This window comes from Canis lupus, chromosome 7 (genome assembly GCF_003254725.2).
Source record: "Canis lupus dingo isolate Sandy chromosome 7, ASM325472v2, whole genome shotgun sequence".
Classification (NCBI taxonomy): domain Eukaryota; kingdom Metazoa; phylum Chordata; class Mammalia; order Carnivora; family Canidae; genus Canis; species Canis lupus.
The window spans coordinates 20,154,890-20,177,991 of record NC_064249.1 but is presented as its reverse complement, the minus strand read 5'-3'; the positions used below and the strand labels follow the sequence as shown (position 1 = coordinate 20,177,991).

The 23,102-nt window shown below is 36.9% G+C and overlaps 1 protein-coding gene and 1 pseudogene across 7 annotated transcripts in view; one reads left to right on the top strand and one right to left on the bottom strand.

Annotated features, from left to right (window-relative positions):
- Window positions 1–23,102, top strand: part of AXDND1 (axonemal dynein light chain domain containing 1) — a 106,820-nt gene that overhangs the window by 14,388 nt on the left and 69,330 nt on the right. For all 7 annotated transcript variants that reach the window (XM_025430146.3, XM_025430145.3, XM_025430148.3 and 4 more), the window contains 5 exons: window positions 985–1,105; window positions 1,882–1,967; window positions 3,259–3,315; window positions 4,461–4,563; window positions 6,116–6,237. In XM_025430146.3, coding sequence (XP_025285931.1) covers window positions 985–1,105; window positions 1,882–1,967; window positions 3,259–3,315; window positions 4,461–4,563; window positions 6,116–6,237 — 489 coding nt within the window. The remainder of the gene's footprint in view (window positions 1–984; window positions 1,106–1,881; window positions 1,968–3,258; window positions 3,316–4,460; window positions 4,564–6,115; window positions 6,238–23,102) is intronic.
- On the bottom strand, window positions 10,895–11,683 carry LOC112648637 (inosine triphosphate pyrophosphatase-like; annotated as a pseudogene).

Here is a 23,102-nt window from a genome sequence, read left to right as displayed (position 1 = left end):
ATCAATTATGTATGCAGAGCTTTTGATGGTAGAGTGGTGGTACTTCCTGATAGAATGAATTAGTGAGGATAGGAGAGTGGAAAGTTAGAATGGAGGGAGAATTATTCACTGGTAGGTAGAGGTAACAACTCTAGGTGAGATTTGATGGCAATCCTAAGAGAGAAAGCCCAGGGTAAGAAGACAGAGGAAGCGAGAATGTTGCAGAGCATCTCCATTTAGTAGGCAGGAAGTCACGGAGAAGCCCAAGAATGAGTAGTCAAGGCAAAAGAACCTGGAGAGTCCAGTAACACAGGATAGAGGAGAGGAGAGTGTTTTTAAAAAGAGGGATGATCAATCCTGGGAAATATTACAAGGAAGTACTGGAAGAGAAGAGCTGATGACTTAACAGTAGAAAGTCATCAGCTTTCTTTCTTTTTCTTTTTTTTTCAGTCGTTAGCTTTCTAAAGTGGTTTCAGGAGAGAGAGGGATGGAAATTAGACTGCAAGGAAATTTCAAGAAATCTGATTAACACAATGTGAGAGGTCAGTTGATCGATGGATCATGATAACATAACAGCAGTGCATGATCAAGGGAAGATTTTTAGAAGGGGAAAAGACTTGAGTAATAGACCAAAGGGAATCTCCAAGAGAGGGGGACACACACAGAAAGATTGGCAGAATAAGATTCCAAAGGATGTGGGTAAAAATGAAATGAAGGACCTCAGTGGAGGAAATAATCCCGGGGAAGAGAATATATCTTAACCTAAGGTTGAAGGAAGGGAAAGAATTTGTGGTGTGAATGAGAAATATGAGGTGGAGAGGAGGAAGATCGGCGTAGGGATGGCTCATGTCTAGTGTCTCCGCTGTCTTAGTGAAGTATGAAGTAAGGAGATTGGTTTTGTGCCCCTTTTCACCCAAGGGAAGGATGTGTGTGGACCTTACCCGTCTCTTATCCAGGTGCCAGACAGAAAGTTTATTTTGTAAATACATTTCTCTTATTTTTTAGGGATATTTCTTTTCTGTACGATGTTAAATATGTTAAAGGAAAGGCCAGGGAGAGTTTACTTTGTCCCCCACGTATGGAACATTCATTACAGTCACATGATGGTGTCATTGTGCCTCATAAAGTAAGTATTTGACAAATAATTTCCTCTCTCTCTAATTAAAAAAAAATCCTTAAAATATAAAGCAATGTTGTACTGTAATAACAACCTGAATTGCTTATCAGTTTTTGAAAAAGATTTTATTTATTTATTTATTTATGAGAGACATAGAGAGAGGCAGAGACATAGGCAGAGGGAGAAGCAGGCTCCCCACAGGGAGCCTGATGCAGGACTGGATCCTAGGACGCTGGGATCACACCCTGAGCAGCAGGCAGACACTCAACCACTGAGCCACCCTGATGCCCTGCTTATCAGTTTTTATAGCACTTTCTAATTATTTCTAGGAAAAGGTATTTAGTGGGAAAGGATCTATGATACCTTATTTTAAGCCATTTTTCCAAGCTACAGTTATCCACTTTAATCTAGAAAATACAATAGAGGAGAATAGATTTTTTAAAAAGTTTACACTTCAAAGTTGTAGAATTCTTATTTTTGGCATGTTGCTAAGGGAAATTTTAAATTCCTTTTGGAGTTTAAAGAGTCAGTGGATTACTGAATGTGTGGGACACGTGTGAATAATATTAAGACCAAGGTTGTTCTTTAATTCATGGTTATTTTTTAAATGTATGCTCTGCTAAATGTTTTTTACTACATCTTATGGTCCATATTACTAATAACATTATTTCCATAATTAAAATCTCTTAATAAATAGCATCCCTTTGGGGTAGGAATGTTGATTTATGCAATTTAGCTTTTTTAATTTACTAATGTATTCATTCTTGTCCTTCTTTCTTTTTAAGCCAAAGAAACTAACGGATACCTTGCTTCCTGAAGAATTTCATATTGTGTCAAATACAGGAGTTGCAGGTTTGGAGTGTTATGATGAGTGAGTACTATGGTATATACTGAATATCTGACAAGTGGAACTGTTTCCTCCTCCCCAGACATAGAGGAACCTGAGAACAGTTCACCCATGTTCCCAGGTAATATCTACATTGAAATAAGGAAACATTTGGCTTTCCATCCTAAATTTAAGAAAGGTGTCAAAATGAAAACATCTTCTTGAAAAGAATTTGGGCTTTTAGTGATCAAATTGTTCTCAGTCTTTTCCTACTGTTTAATTTTGAATTAAAAAAGTGGATCTTGTGTTCTGAATGCTTGTCTCGGCCTCTTTAGGAATGATTTTGAGCAGTGGCCAAGGAGACAAATGAAAGTAGCCTTCTGAGCCAGTGTCTCATGATGCACACCATCTAGGGCTTGGCTCCAGCTTGCACACTAGTCATCTCCAGTTTTCTTTGTTTCCTGCTTATGGGATTGAAAAGATGATCTTGCTTGTTATTTTCTGAAACGTTTGAATATTTCATAGTTTAAAAAACTAGAACTTTGGACTAAGGTTTCATAATAATCTTCAGAGGCTGTCACTCTTTTTACTTTTCCAATTCACATTAAGGCATTTTCTTATGATAGTGGGTTTCAGAACAATATTTTGCCAAAGAGAACTAAATAGAATTCATTTTGGAGGGAACTTTTTATTTCTATATAATTTTAAATTATAAAAGTTACAAAAATATGACAAGCAACTCTTATGTACTCTCTGTTTTAACTCACTGAATATTTACATTTTCCTTTCTTTACTTTGATACACATACACCTACATTAAAACTATTCAAGATTAAGTTGGAGGGGGGGAAAAAGATTAAGTTGTAGGTATGACCCCTTTACCACCGAATACTTCAATGTCTGTTTCCTAGCAACCCACAAATTATAGATCTTTTTGATGATTTTTTAGCTTCATCATTTTTTCTCTGTTTATTAGTTAGTATTTTACCACATGGGTTCATGGATGTCTGTTTTTTTTTTCCAGTGGTTTTTAATTCTTTACTATGATTATTTATTCTTATGTTCAAAATTTTTTAGATTTGGCCAATGTTAGCTCCTTTGAGCTGGCTCTTATGTTCTTTGGACATGTCCCCGTAATTCTTTGAATGTTCCCTTATTTTCTAAGAAATATCACTAAGATTTTCAGGGTCATTGTGATTTTATGGGTAAAATGATGGACCCTTTCAGTTGCCTCCAAGCTTCCCAATTTCCTGGTCTTAGGTTTATCATGTTGTGATATGTGATAAACAGTCCAGTTAATTTCTTCCCATAATATTTATCTGTCTTATTTGTTGCAGCAAATATACTACTCTCCTCACAGATAGTGAAAACAGGCTATTGCTCTTCCCATCCATGTAAGTACAGTTTATTTTTGAAAGTATTTCTCAGAAGGAACATATACATATGGATGTAATATTTTAAACAGACATATATATTTATTTTTCTTAGTACTTTATTACACAGAAAATATTAAAATTATAACAGAAACCCAAGACACAATTCTATCATCTAATTAGTGTTTTCAATTTTTACATATTTATAGTAATATTTAAGTACTATAAAACATTCTTTTACAGTTTTAAATTTGTTTTTTCTAAAATTTTATTTTATTGTGGTAGGAATACTCAACATGAGATCTATCTTATTAACACATTTTTAAGTTTTAAATACAGTATCATTTTTTAAAATTATTTATTTATTTGATACAGAGAGACAGCATGAGAGGGGGAGGACCAGAGGGAGAAGCAGGCTCCCTGCTGAGCAGGGAGCCCAATGTGGGGCTTGATCCCAGGATCCTGGGATCATGACCTGAGCCAAAAACAGCCCCTTAACTGACTGAGTCACCCAGGCGCCCTACAATATTGTTGAATCTAGGCATAATGTTGTATGATAGATCTGTTTGCTAGTCTTTTTTTTTTTCTTTTTATCTCTCCTTTATCCCTTTTCTTCACTTACATTGTGGAGTAACCAATATTAACAGCTTGATATTTATCTCTCCATATTTCTTCTATATTCTTACAATCCTAAACACTAAGTAGGAATGTTTAGAAGAAAGTGTTATTTTCTTTACGCAAAAGAGGATCATACTATTTACATTTTTCTTTTCCTTTTTCTTCTTTTTAAAAAATTTTATTACTGATATAGCCCACTAGATCCATACATACAGGGCTAATGCTTTCAAATACCATTAATATTCCAGGAGTGTCTAGGTGGCTCAGTCTGTTGGACCAGCAACTCTTGGTTTCAGCTCAGGTCATGGTCTTGGGGTTCTGGGATTGAGCCCTATGTCAGGCTCTGTGCTCAGTGGGGAATCTGCTTGGGGGTTCTCTCCCTGTCCCTCTGCCCCTCTGCCCCTCCTCTAGCTCTCTTTCTCAAATAAAAAAATACTATTAATAATTCCATAGTATATACATTTTATATATATTATATTCCTTTTGTCATTTGAGGATGACCTGTTATAACACTAATTACATCAGTCTGTCACCATGTAATCTTTCAGGAAACCTAATAAAAGAGTAGAAGTGGTCCAGCTGAATGATGTGATGGATGCTATGCTAGAGAGGGCTGGTGTGGAAAATCAGGAATATACAGGGCCAACTAAGGTAATTGCAAAGATCAATGTAACCTAGTGGTTGAGAGCATGCATTCTGGAGTCACAATGTCTGGATTTGAATTCTGGCTCTGCCATTTATTAGCTAGTGACCTTGGGCAACTCACTTAATGTATTTGTGCCTCAATTTCCTCATCTTTAAATTAGAAGTAATAATGATACCTCCCTCATAGGGTTGTTGTGGAGATTCAATGACATAAATATAAAGAGCTTAGACTAGTGCTTGGTGTGTGGTTAACACTGTATAATTGTTGGTATTATTGTTACTGTACTTTATTGACTGTAATGAATAAATTCATTGACTGTAATGGTCAATTTCACTGACCATTGATTATATATATGACCCTTATTATTTTATGTACCACTAAAAAATTACTGCCAATTCAACCATGCTTTCTTATCACTTAAAATTTTTTATTTTGTTCGTGAAGGAGTTCTTTCAATCTTACAGAGATATAGATAGATATAGATAATTCAAGGGCTCTTTTCTCTTTTGTTTTGTAAATTTTTATTTTTATAGAATTTGGAACTTATAGACAAGTTCAGTATAAGGCATTCCTATGTAAGCTTTACTCAGATTCACTAATAGTTTACACTGTGCTCTACTTGCATTATCATTCTCTCTTCCTCTCTATATACATATCTCTATGTGTATAGTTTTCTCTGAACCATTTTAGAGTAAGCTGGTGACATCATGCCTCTTTATCACCAATCATTTCAGGGCGTGTTTTCTATGGATAAGGACATTCTCTTATATATCTGTAATATAATTATCAAAATCAGGAAATTTAACATTGATGATAATATTATTTGTCCATATTCAAATTTCAAATTTTATTGATTGTCCCTAAAATGGCTTTTATAGCTCTTTCTCCCTGTTTCAGGATTCCAGGATCACATAGTGCTTTTAGTTGTCATGTTCCTTTAGACAACTATAATCTGAAACAGTTCTTTTTTTTTTTTTTTTTTTTTTTGACCTGGATATTTGGAAAAGCACATGCCAGTTATTCTGAAGAAATGTTTTTCAATTTTATTTTTATTTTATTTATTTATTTTTAAAAATATTTTATTTATTTACTCATGAGAGACAGAGAGAGAGGCAGAGACACAGGCAGAGGGAGAAGCAGGCTCCATGCAGGGAGCCTGATGTGGGACTCAATTCCGGGACTCTAGGATCATGCCCTGGGCCGAAGGCAGGTGCTAAACCGCTGAGCGACCCAGGGATTCCCATGTTTTTCAATTTTAGTTTGTCTAGTGTGTACTCAGAATCAGATTCAGGTTATGTATTTTTGGCGGGGATAATACAAAAGTGATACTGTGACCTCAGTGCATTATATAAAGAGGTGCATGATTAAACACAAACTTTAAAAATAATATATCAAAAAATAATATATCATTTTTGTAGATATATTTATAAAGAAAACTATGAGTCAAATTATCAAGGTATTTCTAAAGCACTCACATTCAGAGCATTTACCTCCAAAAATGTGTTTTTACTGACAAGACTGTAATAAATACTGATGATATTCCTTATCTTCTTGTAGATGCACGAACTATTACATATATTGAAGAAGGAACAGACCATTTACAATACGGTATTTCATGAACTTATTCGACAAGTCAGTGTGGACTGTGCAGATAGAGGAGAACTGCTGTCCAAAATCAGGTTAGAGCTGTTATTGCAATATCTGGTTTCCTTTTGAATTTTATATTACAATTATGTTTATATCTGCTTTTGAGAAAATCACAAAAAAGTTCCCTTCTTTATTCTATTGATAATAAGGAGCTGAATTGCATTTCTATCATATTTCTATCCTATCCTGTCCTGTCCTATCCTATTCTCTATAAGGTAATCTCTTTTGGCATGTTTGACACCATATTCCTTTTTAAAAAAATGTTTAAAATTTGTTTTACACAGAGAGAGTGTGTGTGGCAAGGGGGTGGGATGGGGAAGAGGGAGAGAGAGAATCAAGTAGACTCTCCACTGGGCACAGACCCTGATGCAGGGCTTGATCCCATGACCCTGAGATCATGACCTGAGCCTAGATCAAGAATCAGTCGCTTAACCAGCTGTGCCACCCAGGTGCCCTGACACCAAATTCTTTTATGATTGGGAGTGAAGTGCTATGTGAAATACTAAAAAAAGTATAGATTCTTGATTTTTAAAGATTTTATTTATTCATTAGAGACACACACAGAGAGAGAGAGAGTTAGAGACATAGGCAGAGGGAGAGGCAGGCTTCCTGTGGGGAGCGTGATGTGGGACTTGATCCCAGGACTCCAGGATCACAGTCTGAGCCAAAGGCAGACACTCAACCACTAAGCTACCCAGGCATCCCAAAAGTATAGATTCTGGAGACAGAGCCAATCTGGTTTCAAATCAACATCTAGATGTGTAACCTTGGTAAAAGTGTGAGCCTTAGTTTTCTCATCTGTAGGTACAGATAATAACTATGGTGAAAATTTTCACTTGTCCATTTATTCATTCATCAGTCAGTGATACCTACTGAGTGTCTACTCTGTGTCAAGCATTGAGAAGGTTCATACATCTGCCTTTGTTGACTTTGACAAATACAAACTCTTAACAAGGTATGGAAGATTACCATAACCCCACAAAGTTCCCTAGTGCTCTTTCCCAGTGAATGCCCACCCCGACTTCTCTAGGAGTTTTGACTTCTTTCCCAGTTAGATTAGTTTCACCTATTTAGGAACTTCATATAAATGGGATCATGTAGAGTATATACAGTTAACCCTTGACCAACATGAGTTTGAACTGCACAAGTTTACTTAGATTTGTTACAAATACTTTAAATGTATTTTTTCTTCCTTATGATTTTCTTAATAACCTTTTCTCTAGCTTACTATAAGAATACAGTATATGATATATACTACATAAAAAATACATGTCAGTCAATTGCTTATGTTATTGGTAAAGCTTCTGATCAACAGTAGACTATGTTTTTGGGGAGTCAGAAGTTTTATGTGGATTTTTGACTAGATGAGGATCAGTGCTCCTAACCTCCATGTTATTCAAGAGTCAACTGCACATGTAAGGCTTCTTTCCTGTAGCATGTTGTTTGTTTTAAGATTTCATTTATTTGACAGAGAGAGAGAGAGAGAGAGAGAGAGTACAAACAGGGGGAGTGGCAGAGGGAGGGGGAGAGGCAGGCTCCTCTCTGCTTTGTCAACATGGGCCTTGATCTCAGGACCCTGGGATGTATGAATGGAACAAAAACCAGTCTATTCCTTCTCCCATTGATCGACATTGGGTTATTTCCAGTTTGAATAAAGCCATCATGAACATTCTTGTATGAATCTTTCCTGAAAATGTGTTTTCATTTCTTTGGTAAATATGTAGGATGGGATTGCTGGTTCATAAGGTAGGTTTAAGTTTATTTTTATAAGAAGTTGTTATACCTTTTCTTAAAGTGGTTTTACCATTGTATATTCCCACTAACAGTGTATGAGTGTTCTGGTTGTTACATATTTTTGCCAACATTTGGTTTTGTAAGTTTTTAAAATTTTGGTCATTCTAATAGGTATGTGATAATACATTATTATGGTTTAAACTTTCATTTTCCTGACAATAAATTACATTGAACACATTTTCATGAGCTTATTGACCATATATTCTTTTTGTAAAATGTCTGTTCAAGTATTTTGTCTATTTTTAAATTGGGTTGTTTGTATTTTCATTATTGCATTGTAGGAGTTCTTTACATATCTGAGAAACTAATCTTTTGTCATGTATGTATGTATATATGTGTGTGTCTCTTTTTTTATAAAATCTCTATTAATACTTAATATTTGCTCCTAATTTGTTACTTACCTATTCATTTTTTTATTTCTAAAAATTTTATGTCTTTATTTGAGAGAGAGAGGAGAGCACAAGCAGAGGGAATGGCAAAGGCAGAGGGAGAAACAGGCTTCCCACAGAGCAGGGAGCCCTACTTGGGGCTATATCCCAGGACCCTGAGATCATGACCTGAGCCAAAGGTAGATACTTAATGGACTGATCTACCCAGGCGCCCCTGACCTATTCATTTTTTTATACATGTACTGATATGAATTTATTTTATTTAATTAATTTGTTTAAAAAGATTTATTTATTTGAGAGGGAGAGAGAGAGTACATGCATAAGCAGTGGGGAGGAGCAGAGGAAGAGAGACAAGCTTACTTCCCACTGAGTGGGGAGCCCCATGTGGGGCTTAATCTGAGGGCCCTGAGGTCATACCCTGACCTGAAATCAAGAGTCAGACACTCAAAGACTGAGCCACTCAGACGCCACTGGCTTTCTTTTAAAAGATAAAAGGTTCTTTTTAAGAATAGTTTTGAATTTACAGAATTGAACAGGTAATCGAGAATTTCCATTTACTCTCCCTTCCACAAAATCTGATATTAAAGTGGTATATTTGTTATAATTAATGAACCTATATTGATATACTATGTTTAACTGAAGCCCATACTTTACATTATGGTTTATTTTTTGTGTTGTTTTGTTCTATGGGTTTTGACAAATGCATATTTTTCAACCATAAAAAGGAATGAAGTACTGATAAATGATATAGCATGAATGAACTTTGCAAATATGCTAAGTGAAAGAAGCTAGTCACAAAAGGTCACAATATTGCAAGATCCCACTTATATGAAATATCCAGAAAAGGCACATCCAGACAGAAAGTGGACTGGTAGTTGCCAGGGACTGGGAGAAAGGGAAATGAAGAGTAATTGCAAACAGGTACCATTAAGGATTTTTGGTGACGGGGATGAGAAAATACTCTGGAAGTAGTGCTGATATTGTATGACTTTCTGAAAATATTAAACAGAATTACATACTTTAAAGAGTGAATGTTATAACATGTCAATTATATCTCAATAAAAAAATTATAAAGTTGTTCACAGATAGTCATTTCATTCCTCATTTACACATATTCCTTTGTGTATCAGATTTCATATATTAAAAAATTACAGCTACTTTATATAAATATAATCTACGTCTCTGTAACTTTACTCACTAATCCTCATTTTGTACTGTGAAAATATTCAGAATAACTCCGTTCTTTCTTTTACTGTATAGCTCTTTAAATATTTGAAAATAGCCATTTTTGTTCCCCCCTTATGCATTCTCTTATCTAGGTTAAATTTCCTCAGTTCTTACAAGTTTTCTTGGTGAAATATACTCTATATGGAAAACACACTAATTAGTCAGTGTTGACTTCATGCAGTATCACCAGTTTCATGGCCCTGAACCTCCCACGCATCACCTGTTTATCCCTCTGTCATTCCTGTTCCCTCACACCCGCAGCCACCACTGATCCTTCTACTGTCTCTATACTTTTTTCTCTTCCAGAATGTGATGTAGTTGGGATCATACAGCATGCAGTCTTTTCAGACTGGTTGCTTTACTTACTTACACCTCAATTTTAACTGCTGACATATTTTCTGACTGTTATTTTGTAGAATTCACTAAGTTGTGAGCATCATATCATTGTTTTTGAGCAATTTGCTTATGATGCAATTTGGTGTAATTTTCTTCATGTTTCTTGTGCTTGGTGTTCATTGAGCTTTTTGGATTTGTGAGTTTATAGTTTTCATCAAATATGGGAGTTTTTTGGCTAGTTTTTCTTCAAGTGTATTTTCTTCCCTCCTCCCTTTTTAGGGGAGTCCATTTACTCATATATCAGGCCGTTTATAATGAGATGGTCCCAGAGATCACTGATGCTTTGAAACTTTTCTCTTACTTTAAAAATCTTTTTCTGTTCATTTTGGATAATTTCTGTTGCTCTATCTTCAAGTTCACTAATCTTTTCTCCTGCAGTATATAATCTGCTTTTAATTCCATTCAGTAATATTCAACTCAGACATTGTAGTTTTCATCTCTAAAAGTTCATTTTAGGTCTTTTCAAAAATATCTTCAATGTGTCTACTTATCAATGCAAACATAGAATATAGTTATAGTTTGCCTGTTGTTTCCCCAAAGCTAATACATCCATTTAATATTGGAAGCAAGTGCTTTCAGTATTTTTATTTGCTGATTTTTAAAAACACCTGGGTACAGAACATGAGAGACTCCTAACTCTGGGAAACGAACAAGGGGTAGTGGAAAGGGAGGTGGGTGGGGGGATGGGGTGACTGGGTGATGGGCACTGATGGAGGCACTTGACGGGATGAGCACTAGGTGTTATGCTATATGTTGGCAAATCGAACTCCAATAAAAAAACAAAACAAAAAAGAAAAAAGAAAAGAAACCCTGAAAAAATAAAAAAAAACACCTGGGGCTCTTTGTATGGTTCTTCCCAAACCCCCAATCCTGCCATGGCTAGTTTAACATCTGAGGTCCTTTTAGGATTCCAGGCCAGGAAACTATGGGAGGGACCACTGAATCCCCAACAGCAAGAGAATGATATCCCTTGCCCAAAGGTTCTCCAAGCAGAGCCAACTCCTCCTCCTCCAAATAGGACTGGTGAGGCTATCTCAACACCCCTAGGAAGCAGTAACCCTCAAGGCAGTACTTGGAGGGGTGTCTGTCTGATGGGGGAGGTTTCAGGCTAGTCTTCCTCAGATCCCTGGCCATGGTGATCACCACTGGCTACTAGAAAAGTCAGACTGCAAAAGTGTTTTTCTAGCTCAAGAAGGGCCTGAAAGTGATGGGAGATGGCCTTCTTCTCAGCTATGGGCATCTTTGCATACGTCTGCTTGTATCCATCAGGCTGAAAGCAGGGGTCCCAGCCAAAGTCCTGGCAGCTTCTGGGCACCATGATCTGGCCCCTAAATAGGGACACTGGCTTGCTAGGGCCCCTGGTGCTGAGTACAAATGTGCAGAGCACAGAGACAAGTCTGTCCTTGAACCCAGCCAGGATCTGATAGAGACCTACAGGCTTTAACTTCTCCAGAAACCACTTCATGTAGGGTAGGGGCCTAGGAGGCTCCCAAGGATGTTGAAGCACAGATAGGTGTCCTCCACCAGTATAGGCTCGTGTACCTGCTGAGCTGTTTCCGATACTTCTGTATGGAAATCTCCTCAGGCTCTCCCTGGTTGGCAGGTCAATTTTCTGTACCACCAAAGTGCATGAAAACTTATCTCCTAGAATCTGAATTACCTTGTCCAGTTTTTAATGTCCTTGTCTGTTAATTCTAACATTTATGCCAGTTGTGGGTCAGTTTTTTTCTCCTCATAGATGTGTTTTCTGACTTCTTTGCATGCCTGATAAATTTGATTGGATGGCAGACATTGTGAATTTTAGCTTATTGGATGCTGTGTATTTTTCTATTTCTAAAAATATTCTTGAACTTTGATCTGGGACATGATTAAGCTGCTTGAAAATAATTTAATACTTTTGGGCCTTTAGGGGCAACCAGAACAGTGCTTAATTTAGGGTTAATTCTTTCTGAATACTTAGGCAAGGCTTTTCTTTATACTATATCCAATGATCCATGATTCATAAATTTTTCCAGTCTGAGTAGTTAGAACCAGTGCTGTTTTGAGCCACCTGTGATCCTTTCAGATGGCTCATTCCCTGGCCTCAGATAGTTTCTTCACATTGATCCCTGATTGTTACTTAGCTGAATACTTGAGAAGGACACTCTGCATACCTCCAGGGGATCTTTCTGTATAGCTCTTTTTTCTCTGGTACCCTGTCCTCTTTCCTCTCCTAGACTCTTAGCTCTGTCTCCTTAACTCAGGGAATCTACTGGGCTTCTCCTGGGTTCTCTGCCCTTGTGCTTTGGCCTTTCAAGTCCAAAAGTTGGACCAATCAGAGGGCCTTCTTTAATTACTTTTGGCCTCTCAGTGATTACTTTTTTTCATTGCCTTACATCCAGTGTCTTGAAAATTTTTATGTCCCACGTATCTTGGAAATTGTCCCAACATAATTTGTCTTTTTTTGTTGTTGTTGTTGTTGTTATTTCAGCAGGAGAGTACATTTAATTCCTCTGGATTTTGTTTCTATTTTTCCTGTACGTATATCTATACCATAATCCTATGTATAGATTAATGTCCTTAATAATTTTTGGAAAATTATCAATGGAGATCTCTTTGATAAATGTTTGCCATTTTCTCTGTTTTCTCCTTCTTAATTTTTATTTTTTTATTTATTTATGACAGTCACAGAGAGAGAGAGAGAGAGAGGCAGAGACATAGGCAGAGGGAGAAGCAGGCTCCATGCACCGGGAGCCCGACGTGGGATTCGATCCCGGGTCTCCAGGATCACGCCCTGGGCCAAAGGCAGGCGCCAAACCGCTGCGCCACCCAGGGATCCCTGTTTTCTCCTTCTTGAACTCAGATTAGATTTATATTAGACGTTGACATCCTATGCTTTTTGTCTTTTCATCTTTTTCCTAATCTCAATCTCCTTATCTCTGTGCTGCATTCTTGGTAGTGTGTTTGAAGACATTAGTAACCTCTTTATCTGCATCTATTCTGCTAAAACCCATCTTTTGAGTTTTATAATTCAATAATTATACTTCTCACCTAAAAGTTTTGTTGGTTTGTTTCTATATCTGTCTCATCAGAGTTAATATGGTTTTTTTTTTAATTTTTTTTTAATTTATTTATGATAGTCACAGAGAGAGAGAGGCAGAGGGAGAAGCAGGCTCCATGCACGGGGAGCCCGACGTGTGACTCGATCCCGGGTCTCCAGGATCGTGCCCTGGGCCAAAGGCAGGCGCCAAACCGCTGCGCCACCCAGGGATCCCAATATGGTTTTTATTACTTATTCATTTATAGATTCAGTCTTTCATTTCTCAAACATTTCATGCATAGTTTTATATTTTAAGTCTCATACTTTTTGTATATGAAGACTATTAGTGTCTAAAATTACTGTTTGTTGTTTGTGATGATTTATTTACATTAGTATTTTGTAGTATTTGCTTTTATATATAACATTTGGTTAATCTTAATCATGATATCTTTAGGGTGTAAATCATAGATGCTTCCTGAAGAAAGAATTTGCATATTCTTCCTTCTGGAATCCAGGCTTCATGCAGTAGTCCAACACTCAGTTCTCCTACTTTGAAGCTGGTCCAAGGCTTAGTCTTGGACCCAATGTTGGCATTTTTTAAAAGACCTTATTTAGGGGATCCCTGGGTGGCGCAGTGGTTTGGCGCCTGCCTTTGGCCCAGGGCGCGATCCTGGAGACCCGGGATCGAATCCCACATCGGGCTCCCTGTGCATGGAGCCTGCTTCTCCCTCTGCCTGTGTCTCTGCCTCTCTCTCTCTGTGACTGTCATAAATAAATAAATAAATAAATAAATAAATAAATACCTTATTTATTTATTTGCAAGAGAGAGCACAGGTAGAGGTGAGAGGGGCAGAAGGAGAGGGAAAAGAAGACTCCCACTAAGCAGGGAACTGGACATGGGGCTCAATCCCAGGACCTTGGGATCATGACCTGACTCAAAGGCAAACACCTAACCAACTGAGCCACCCAGGCACCCCTCAAAGTTGGTATTTTTTAAAAATTTGTTATTTTTTTAAAAATTTATTTATTCATAGAGACACAGAGAGAGAGAGAGAGAGAGAGAGAGAGAGAGAGAGAGAGTCAGACACACAAGCAGAGGGAGAAGCAGGCTCCACGCAGGGAGTCTGACATGGGACTCGATCCCAGGTCTCCAGGATCACACCCTGGGCTGCAGGCGGCACTAAACCGCTGTGCCACCAGGGCTGCCCTTATGTTATTATTTTTTTAATTTTATTTATTCATGAGAGACAGAGAGACATAGGCAGAGGGAGAAGCAGGCTCCCCATAGGGATCCTGATGTGGGACTCAACCCCAGGATCCCAGGATCACAAACCTGAGCTGAAGGCAGATGGTCAAACACTGAGCCACCCAAGTGTCCCAAATTTATTTTATTTATTTATTTAAATATTTTATTTATTCATGAGAGACAGAGACACAGGCAGAGGGAGAAGCAGGCTCCATGCAGGGAGCCCCACTTGGGACTCGATCCTGGGTCTCCACGCCCTGGGCTGAAGGCAGTGCCAAACCGCTGAGCCACTGGGGTTGCCCCCAAATTTATTTATTTTAAATTGAAGTATAGTTGCTATACAATATTAATGTCAGGTATACAAAATAGTGATTTGACATTATCTACATTATGAAATATTTTCTATGATAAGTCATCATACAAAGTAAAGTATTTTTGACTATATTCCTTGGGCTGTACTTTACATATTCATGACTAATTTATTTTATAACTGGGAGTTCATACTTCTTAGTCCTCTTCAACTATTTTGCCCAGCCCTTCACACCTTTCCTTCTGACAACCACCAGTTTGTTCTCTGTATTTATGAGTCTGTTTCTGTTTTGTTTTTTTAGATTTAGATGAGTGAAATCAAGTGCTATTTGTCTTACTCTGTCTAGTTTATGTCACTAAGCATAATGCCCTTAGGTCCATTCATATCACAAATGGCAAGGTTTCTTTTTTTTTTTTTTTTAATGACTAAATAATATCCAGTTGTATCTATATACACCACCATTTGTCTGTTTGTCTATTGATGGATACTCAGGTTGCTTCTATTTCTTGGTTATCATAAATAATGCTGTGGTAAACATAGGAGTGTGTATATCTTTTCAAATTGGTGTCTTCATGTTCTTTAGATAAATACTCAGAAGTGGAATTACTAGATCATATGGTATTTTAATTTTTTGAGGAACCTCCATACTGTTTTCATGTGCTGCAAATTTACATTCTCACTAACAGTGCATGAGGGTTCCTTTTTCTCCACATCCTCACCAAAACTTGTTATTTTGGGTGTTTTGATTCTAGGCATTCTGACAGGTGTGAGGTGGTATCTCATTGTGGTTTTGATGTGCATTTCCCTGATGATTTAGTGATGTTGAGCATCTTTTCATGTGCTTGTTAGCCATCTCTATGTATTTTTTGGAAAAGTGTCTATTCACATCTTCTGCCCATTTTTAAATCAGATTGTTTTATTGGTGTTAAGTTGTATGATCTCTTTATATATTTTGGATATTAGCTCCTTATTGGTTATATCATTTGCAAATATCTCCCACCTAGTAGATTGCCTTTTGTTTCATTGATGGTTTCCTTCACTATGCAAAAGCTTTTAATTTTGGTGTAGTCCCACTTGTTTTTGCTTTTGTTGCCCTTTTCTGAAGAGATAGAACCAAAAAAATATTGCTTAGAGTGATTTCAGAGAAATGACAGCTTTTTTTTCTTTAAAAGGAGTTTTATGGTTATAGGGCTCGCATTTAAGTTTTTAATCTATTTTGAGTTTATTTTTGTTTACGGTGTAAGAGAGTAGTCTACTTTCATTCCTGTGCATGTGTTTGTCCAGTTTTCTCAATACTGTTTATCAAAGAGACTATCTTTTCCCTATTGTATATTCTTGTCTCCTTTGTCATAGATTAATTGACTATATAAGTGTGGGTTTATTTCTGGGCTTTCTGTTTTATTCCATTGATCTATATGTCTGTTTTTGTGGCAATACCACACTGTTTTGATTACCAGTGCATTGTAGTATAGTTTGAAATATGAGAGTGCGACACCTTCAGCTTTGTCCTCCTTTCTTAAGATTCCTTTGACTATTCATGGTCTTTTAATATTCCATATGAATTTAGGATTATTTGTTTTAGTTTTGTGCAAGATGTTAGCATTTTGATAGAGGTTTCATTGAACCTTTAGATTGCTTTGGGTAGTATGGACATTTTAACGGTATTAATTCTTCCAATCAGCGAGCAGGGTATAGCTTTCCATTTGTGTTACCTTTAATTTCTTTCATCAATATCTTACAGTTTTCAGAGTATAGGTCTTCCATCTCCTTGGTAAAATTTATTCCTTTATTATTTTTGGTGCAATTGTAAATGGGATTGTTTTCTTAATTTCTCTTTCTGCTAGTTTGTTATTAGTATATAGAAACAACACATTTTGGTATATTAATTTTATATCCTGCAAATTTATTGAATTCAATTATCCTAATAGTTTTTTGGTGGAATCTTTAGGTTTTTCTATATATATATAGTATTATGTCATCTGCAAATAGTGACAGTTTTATTTCTTCCTCACTAATTTGGAGGCCTTTTATTTTTATTTCTTGCCTAATTACTGTGGCTAGTTCTTCTAGTACTATGTCAAATAAAAGTGTTTAGAGTAAATACACTTGTCTTGTTACTGATATTAGAGAAAAGATTTTACCTTTTTACCATGGAGTATGTTAGCTGTGAGTTTGTCATAGATAGCCATGATTACATTGAGTTATGTTCCATCTATAGCATTTTGTTGAGAGTTTTTATCATGAATGGAAGTTGAACTTGTCAAATGCTTTTTCTGCTTCCTTTGAGATGATCACATGGTTTTTACCCTCCACGTTGTTAATGTGACATATCACATTGATTTATGGATATTGACCCATACTTGCATTGCTGAAATAAATTACACTTGATTGTGGTGAATGATCCTTTTGATGTATTGTTGAATTTGATTTGCTAATATTTTGTTGAGGATTTTTGCATCTGTGTTCATTAGGGATATTGGCTTCAAATTTTCTTTTTTTGTATGATGTCTTTGGTTTTGCTATCAGGGTAATGTCTTTATAGATTGAATTTGAAAGAGCAGTTCTTCCTTTTCTATTTTTTGGAATAGTTTGAGAATAGGTATTAACTCTTCTTTAAGTGTTTGGTAGAATTTGCCTTTGTAGTGCTGTGGTCCTGGACTTCTGTTGGTTTTGAGAATTTTTTGTTTACTGATTCAATTTAATTACTAATAATTCATATATTTAGATTTTCTGTTTTTTCCTGATTCAGTCCAGGAAGATTGTATGTTTCTAGGAATTTATCCATTTCTTCTAGGTTGTTGAATTTGTTGGTAAGTAATTTTTCCTAGTAGTCTGTTATAATCCTTTGTACTTCTGTGGGGTCATTATACCTTCTATTCGTTTCTGATTTTATTTATTTGAGCCCTCTTTCTTCTTTTCTTGATGAGTCTGGCTAAAGGTATGATCAGCTTTATCTTTTCAAAGAACCAGATTTTAAGTTCATTGATCTTTTCTTTTCTTTTTCAGTCTCTATTTTATTTATTTCTGCTCTGATCTTTAGTATTTCCTTCCCTCTACAGACTTTGGAATTTCTTCTTTTCTTTAGTTCCTTTAAGTGAAAGATTAGATTATTTTTTTGATTTCTTCTTGTTTCTTAAGGTAAACCTGTATCACTATAGACTGCCTTCTTAGAATTGCTTTTAATGTGTCCCAAACATTTGTAAGCATTGTTTCCATTTTTTCTACTATTTCCATTTTTATTTGCCTCAAGCCATTATTTGATTTTCTCTTTAATTTTTTTCTATTGACTCATTTTTTTAGTAGCATGCTGTTTAGCCTCTAGTTTCATATTGTTGTGGTCAGAAAAGATGCTTGATATGATTTCAGTCTTCTTAACTTTTTTAAGACTTGTTTTGTGGCCTAACATGTGACCTATGTGGAATGTCTCCTGTACATTTGAAAAGAATGTGTATTCTGCTGTTTTTGGATGGAATGTTCTGTACATACCTGTTGAGTCCCTCTAAACTGTCATTTAAAGCCACTGTTTCCTTACTGATTTTCTGTCTGGAATGATCTATCCATTGATGTAAGTGGGGTGTATTACTGTCAATTTCTACCTTTATATCTGTTAATATTTGCTGTAAGATTTAGATGCTGCTATGTTGCGTGGATAGATGCTACAATTGCTCTTGTTGGATTATGCCCTTTATCATTATGTAATACTGTTCTTTGTTTCTTGTTATGTTTGTTGTTCTAAAGTCTATTTTGCATGATGTAAGTATTGCTACCCAAGCGTTTCTTCATTTCTATTTGCATAGAATATCTTTTTCAATCTCTTCACTTTCATTTTATATATGTCTTCATATTTGAAGTGAGTGTCTTGTAGGCAACATATAGGAGTCTTTTTATCCATTTAATTGGAGCCTTTAGTCTATTTACATTTAAAGTAATTATTGATAAGTTTATACTTATTGCAATTCTGCTAATTGTTTCTGGTTATTTTTTTTAAGATTTTATTTTTATTTCTATACCTAATATGAGGCTTGAACTTAGAACCTTGAGATCAAGAGTTGCATGCTTACTGACTAAGGCAGCTAGGCTCCTCTCTAATTCTTTTTATAGTTCTTCTCTGTTCCTTTCTTCTTTTGCTTTCTTTTTTTGTGATTCAATGATTTTCTTTAGTATTTTTTTTTAATTTTTTAATTTATTTTTTATTGGTGTTCAATTTACTAACATACAGAATAACCCCCAGTGCCCGTCACCCATTCACTCCCACCCCCCGCCCTCCTCCCCTTCTACCACCCCTAGTTCGTTTCCCAGAGTTAGCAGTCTTTACGTTCTGTCTCCCTTTCTGATATTTCCCACACATTTCTTCTCCCTTCCCTTATATTCCCTTTCACTATTATTTATATTCCCCAAATGAATGAGAACATATAATGTTTGTGCTTCTCCGACTGACTTACTTCACTCAGCATAATACCCTCCAGTTCCATCCACGTTGAAGCAAATGGTGGGTATTTGTCATTTCTAATAGCTGAGTAATATTCCATTGTATACATAAACCACATCTTCTTTATCCATTCATCTTTCGTTGGACACCGAGGCTCCTTCCACAGTTTGGCTATCGTGGCCATTGCTGCTATCAACATCGGGGTGCAGGTGTCCTGGCGTTTCATTGCATCTGTATCTTTGGGGTAAATCCCCAACAGTGCAATTGCTGGGTCGTAGGGCAGGTCTATTTTTAACTGTTTGAGGAACCTCCACACAGTTTTCCAGAGTGGCTGCACCAGTTCACATTCCCACCAACAGTGTAAGAGGGTTCCCTTTTCTCCGCATCCCCTCCAACATTTGTTGTTTCCTGCCTTGTTAATTTGCCCCATTCTCACCGGTGTGAGGTGGTATCTCATTGTGGTTTTGATTTGTATTTCCCTGATGGCAAGTGATGCAGAGCATTTTCTCATACGCATGTTGGCCATGTCTATGTCTTCCTCTGTGAGATTTCTGTTCATGTCTTTTGCCCATTTCATGATTGGATTGTTTGTTTCTTTGGTGTTGAGTTTAAGAAGTTCTTTATAGATCTTGGAAAGTAGCCCTTTATCTGATAGGTCATTTGCAAATATCTTCTCCCATTCTGTAGGTTGTCTTTGAGTTTTGTTGACTGTATCCTTTGCTGTGCAAAAGCTTCTTATCTTGATGAAGTCCCAATAGTTCATTTTTGCTTTTGTTTCTTTTGCCCTCGTGGATGTATCTTGCAAGAAGTTACTGTGGCCGAGTTCAAAAAGGGTGTTGCCTGTGTTCTTCTCTAGGATTTTGATGGAATCTTGTCTCACATTTAGATCTTTCATCCATTTTGAGTTTATCTTTGTGTATGGTGCAAGAGAGTGGTCTAGTTTCATTCTTCTGCATGTGGATGTCCAATTTTCCCAGCACCACTTATTGAAGAGACTGTCTTTCTTCCAATGGATAGTCTTTCCTCCTTTATCGAATATTAGTTGACCATAAAGTTCAGGGTCCACTTCTGGGTTCTCTATTCTGTTCCACTGATCTATGTGTCTGTTTTTGTGCCAGTACCACACTGTCTTGATGACCACAGCTTTGTAGTACAACCTGAAATCTGGCATTGTGATGCCCCCAGCTATGGTTTTCTTTTTAAAATTCCCCTGGCTATTCGGGGTCTTTTCTGATTCCACACAAATCTTAAAATAATTTGTTCTAACTCTCTGAAGAAAGTCCATGGTATTTTGATAGGGATTGCATTAAACGTGTATATTGCCCTGGGTAACATTGACATTTTCACAATATTAATTCTGCCAATCCATGAGCATGGAATATTTTTCCATCTCTTTGTGTCTTCCTCAATTTCTTTCAGAAGTGTTCTATAGTTTTGAAGGTATAGATCCTTTACCTCTTTGGTTAGGTTTATTCCTAGGTATCTTATGCTTTTGGGTGCAATTGTAAATGGGATTGACTCCTTAATTTCTCTTTCTTCAGTCTCATTGTTAGTGTATAGAAATGCCACTGACTTCTGGGCATTGATTTTGTATCCTGCCACGCTACCGAATTGCTGTATGAGTTCTAGCAATCTTGGGGTGGAGACTTTTGGGTTTTCTATGTAGAGTATCATGTCATCGGCAAAGAGGGAGAGTTTGACTTCTTCTTTGCCAATTTGAATGCCTTTAATGTCTTTTTGTTGTCTGATTGCTGAGGCTAGGACTTCCAGTACTATGTTGAACAGCAGTGGTGAGAGTGGACATCCCTGTCTTGTTCCTGGTCTTAGGGGAAAGGCTCCCAGTGCTTCCCCATTGAGAATGATATTTGCTGTGGGCTTTTCATAGATGGCTTTTAAGATGTCGAGGAATGTTCCCTCTATCCCTACACTCTGAAGAGTTTTGATCAGAGATGGATGTTGTATTTTGTCAAATGCTTTCTCTGCATCCAATGAGAGGATCATATGGTTCTTGGTTTTTCTCTTGCTGATATGATGAATCACACTGATTGTTTTACGGGTGTTGAACCAGCCTTGTGTCCCAGGGATAAATCCTACTTGGTCATGGTGAATAATTTTCTTAATGTACTGTTGGATCCTATTGGCCAGTATCTTGTTGAGAATTTTTGCATCCATGTTCATCAGGGATGTTGGTCTGTAATTCTCCTTTTTGGTGGGGTCTTTGTCTGGTTTTGGAATTAAGGTGATGCTGGCCTCATAGAACGAATTTGGAAGTATTCCATCTCTTTCTATCTTTCCAAACAGCTTTAGGAGAATAGGTATGGTTTCTTCTTTAAACGTTTGATAGAATTCCCCTGGGAAGCCATATGGCCCTGGACTCTTGTGTCTTGGGAGGTTTTTGATGACTGCTTCAATTTCCTCCCTGGTTATTGGCCTGTTCAGGTTTTCTATTTCTTCCTGTTCCAGTTTTGGTAGTTTGTGGCTTTCCAGGAATGCGTCCATTTCTCCTAGATTGCCTAATTTATTGGCGTATAGCTGTTCATAATATGTTTTTAAAATCGTTTGTATTTCCTTGGTGTTGGTAGTGATCTCTCCTTTCTCATTCATGATTTTATTAATTTGAGTCTTCTCTCTCTTCTTTTTAATAAGGCTGGCTAATGGTTTATCTATCATATTAATTCTTTCAAAGAACCAACTCCTGGTTCTGTTGATCTGTTCCACAGTTCTTCTGGTCTTGATTTCGTTGAGTTCTGCTCGAATCTTTATTAACTCCCTTCTTCTCTTGGGTGTAGGATCTATTTGCTGTTTTTTCTCTAGCTCCTTTATGTGTAAGGTTAGCTTTTGTATTTGAGGTCTTTCCAGTTTTTGAATGGATGCTTGTATTGCAATGTATTTCCCCCTTAGGACTGCTTTTGCTGCATCCCAAAGATTTTGGAAGGTTGTATCTTCATTCTCATTAGTTTCCATGAATCTTTTTAATTCTTCCTTAATTTCCTGGTTGACCCTTTCATCTTTTAGCAGGATGGTCCTTAACCTCCACGTGTTTGAGGTCCTTCCAAACTTCTTGTTGTGATTTAGTTCTAATTTCAAGGCATTATGGTCTGAGAATATGCAGGGGACAATCCCAATCTTTTGGTATCGGTTCAGACCCGATTTGTGACCCAATATGTGGTCTATTCTGGAGAAAGTTCCATGTGCACTTGAGAAGAATGTGTATTCAGTTGAGTTTGGATGTAAAGTTCTGTAGATATCTGTGAAATCCATCTGGTCCAGTGTATCATTTAAAGCTCTCGTTTCTTTGGAGATGTTGTGCTTAGAAGACCTATCGGGTATAGAAAGAGCTAGATTGAAGTCACCAAGTATAAGTGTATTATTATCTAAGTATTTCTTCACTTTGGTTAATAATTGATTTATATATTTGGCAGCTCCCACATTCGGGGCATATATATTGAGGATTGTTAAGTCCTCTTGTTGAATAGATCCTTTAAGTATGATATAGTGTCCCTCTTCATCTCTCACTACAGTCTTTGGGGTAAATTTTAGTTTATCTGATATAAGGATGGCTACCCCTGCTTTCTTTTGAGGACCATTCAAATGGTAAATGGTTCTCTAACCTTTTATTTTCAGGCTGTAGGTGTCCTTCTGTCGAAAATGAGTCTCTTGTAGGCAGCAAATAGATGGGTCCTGCTTTTTTATCCAGTCTGAAACCCTGCGCCTTTTGATGGGGTCATTAAGCCCGTTCACATTCAGAGTTACTATTGAGAGATATGAGTTTAGTGTCATCATGATATCTGTTCAGTCCTTGTTTTTTTTTTTTTTTTTAACTTGTAAAGTTATTTTTTTTTTAAATTTATTTATTTATGATAGTCATACAGAGAGAGAGAGAGGCAGAGACACAGGCAGAGGGAGAAGCAGGCTGCATGCACCGGGAGCCTCACGTGGGATTCGATCCCGGGTCTCCAGGATCGCGCCCCGGGCCAAAGGCAGGCGCCAAACCGCTGCGCCACCCAGGGATCCCCAGTCCTTGTTTTTGTGGAATGTTCCACTGAACTTCTTCTTAAAGGGGAATTTTAAGAGTCCCCCTTAAAAT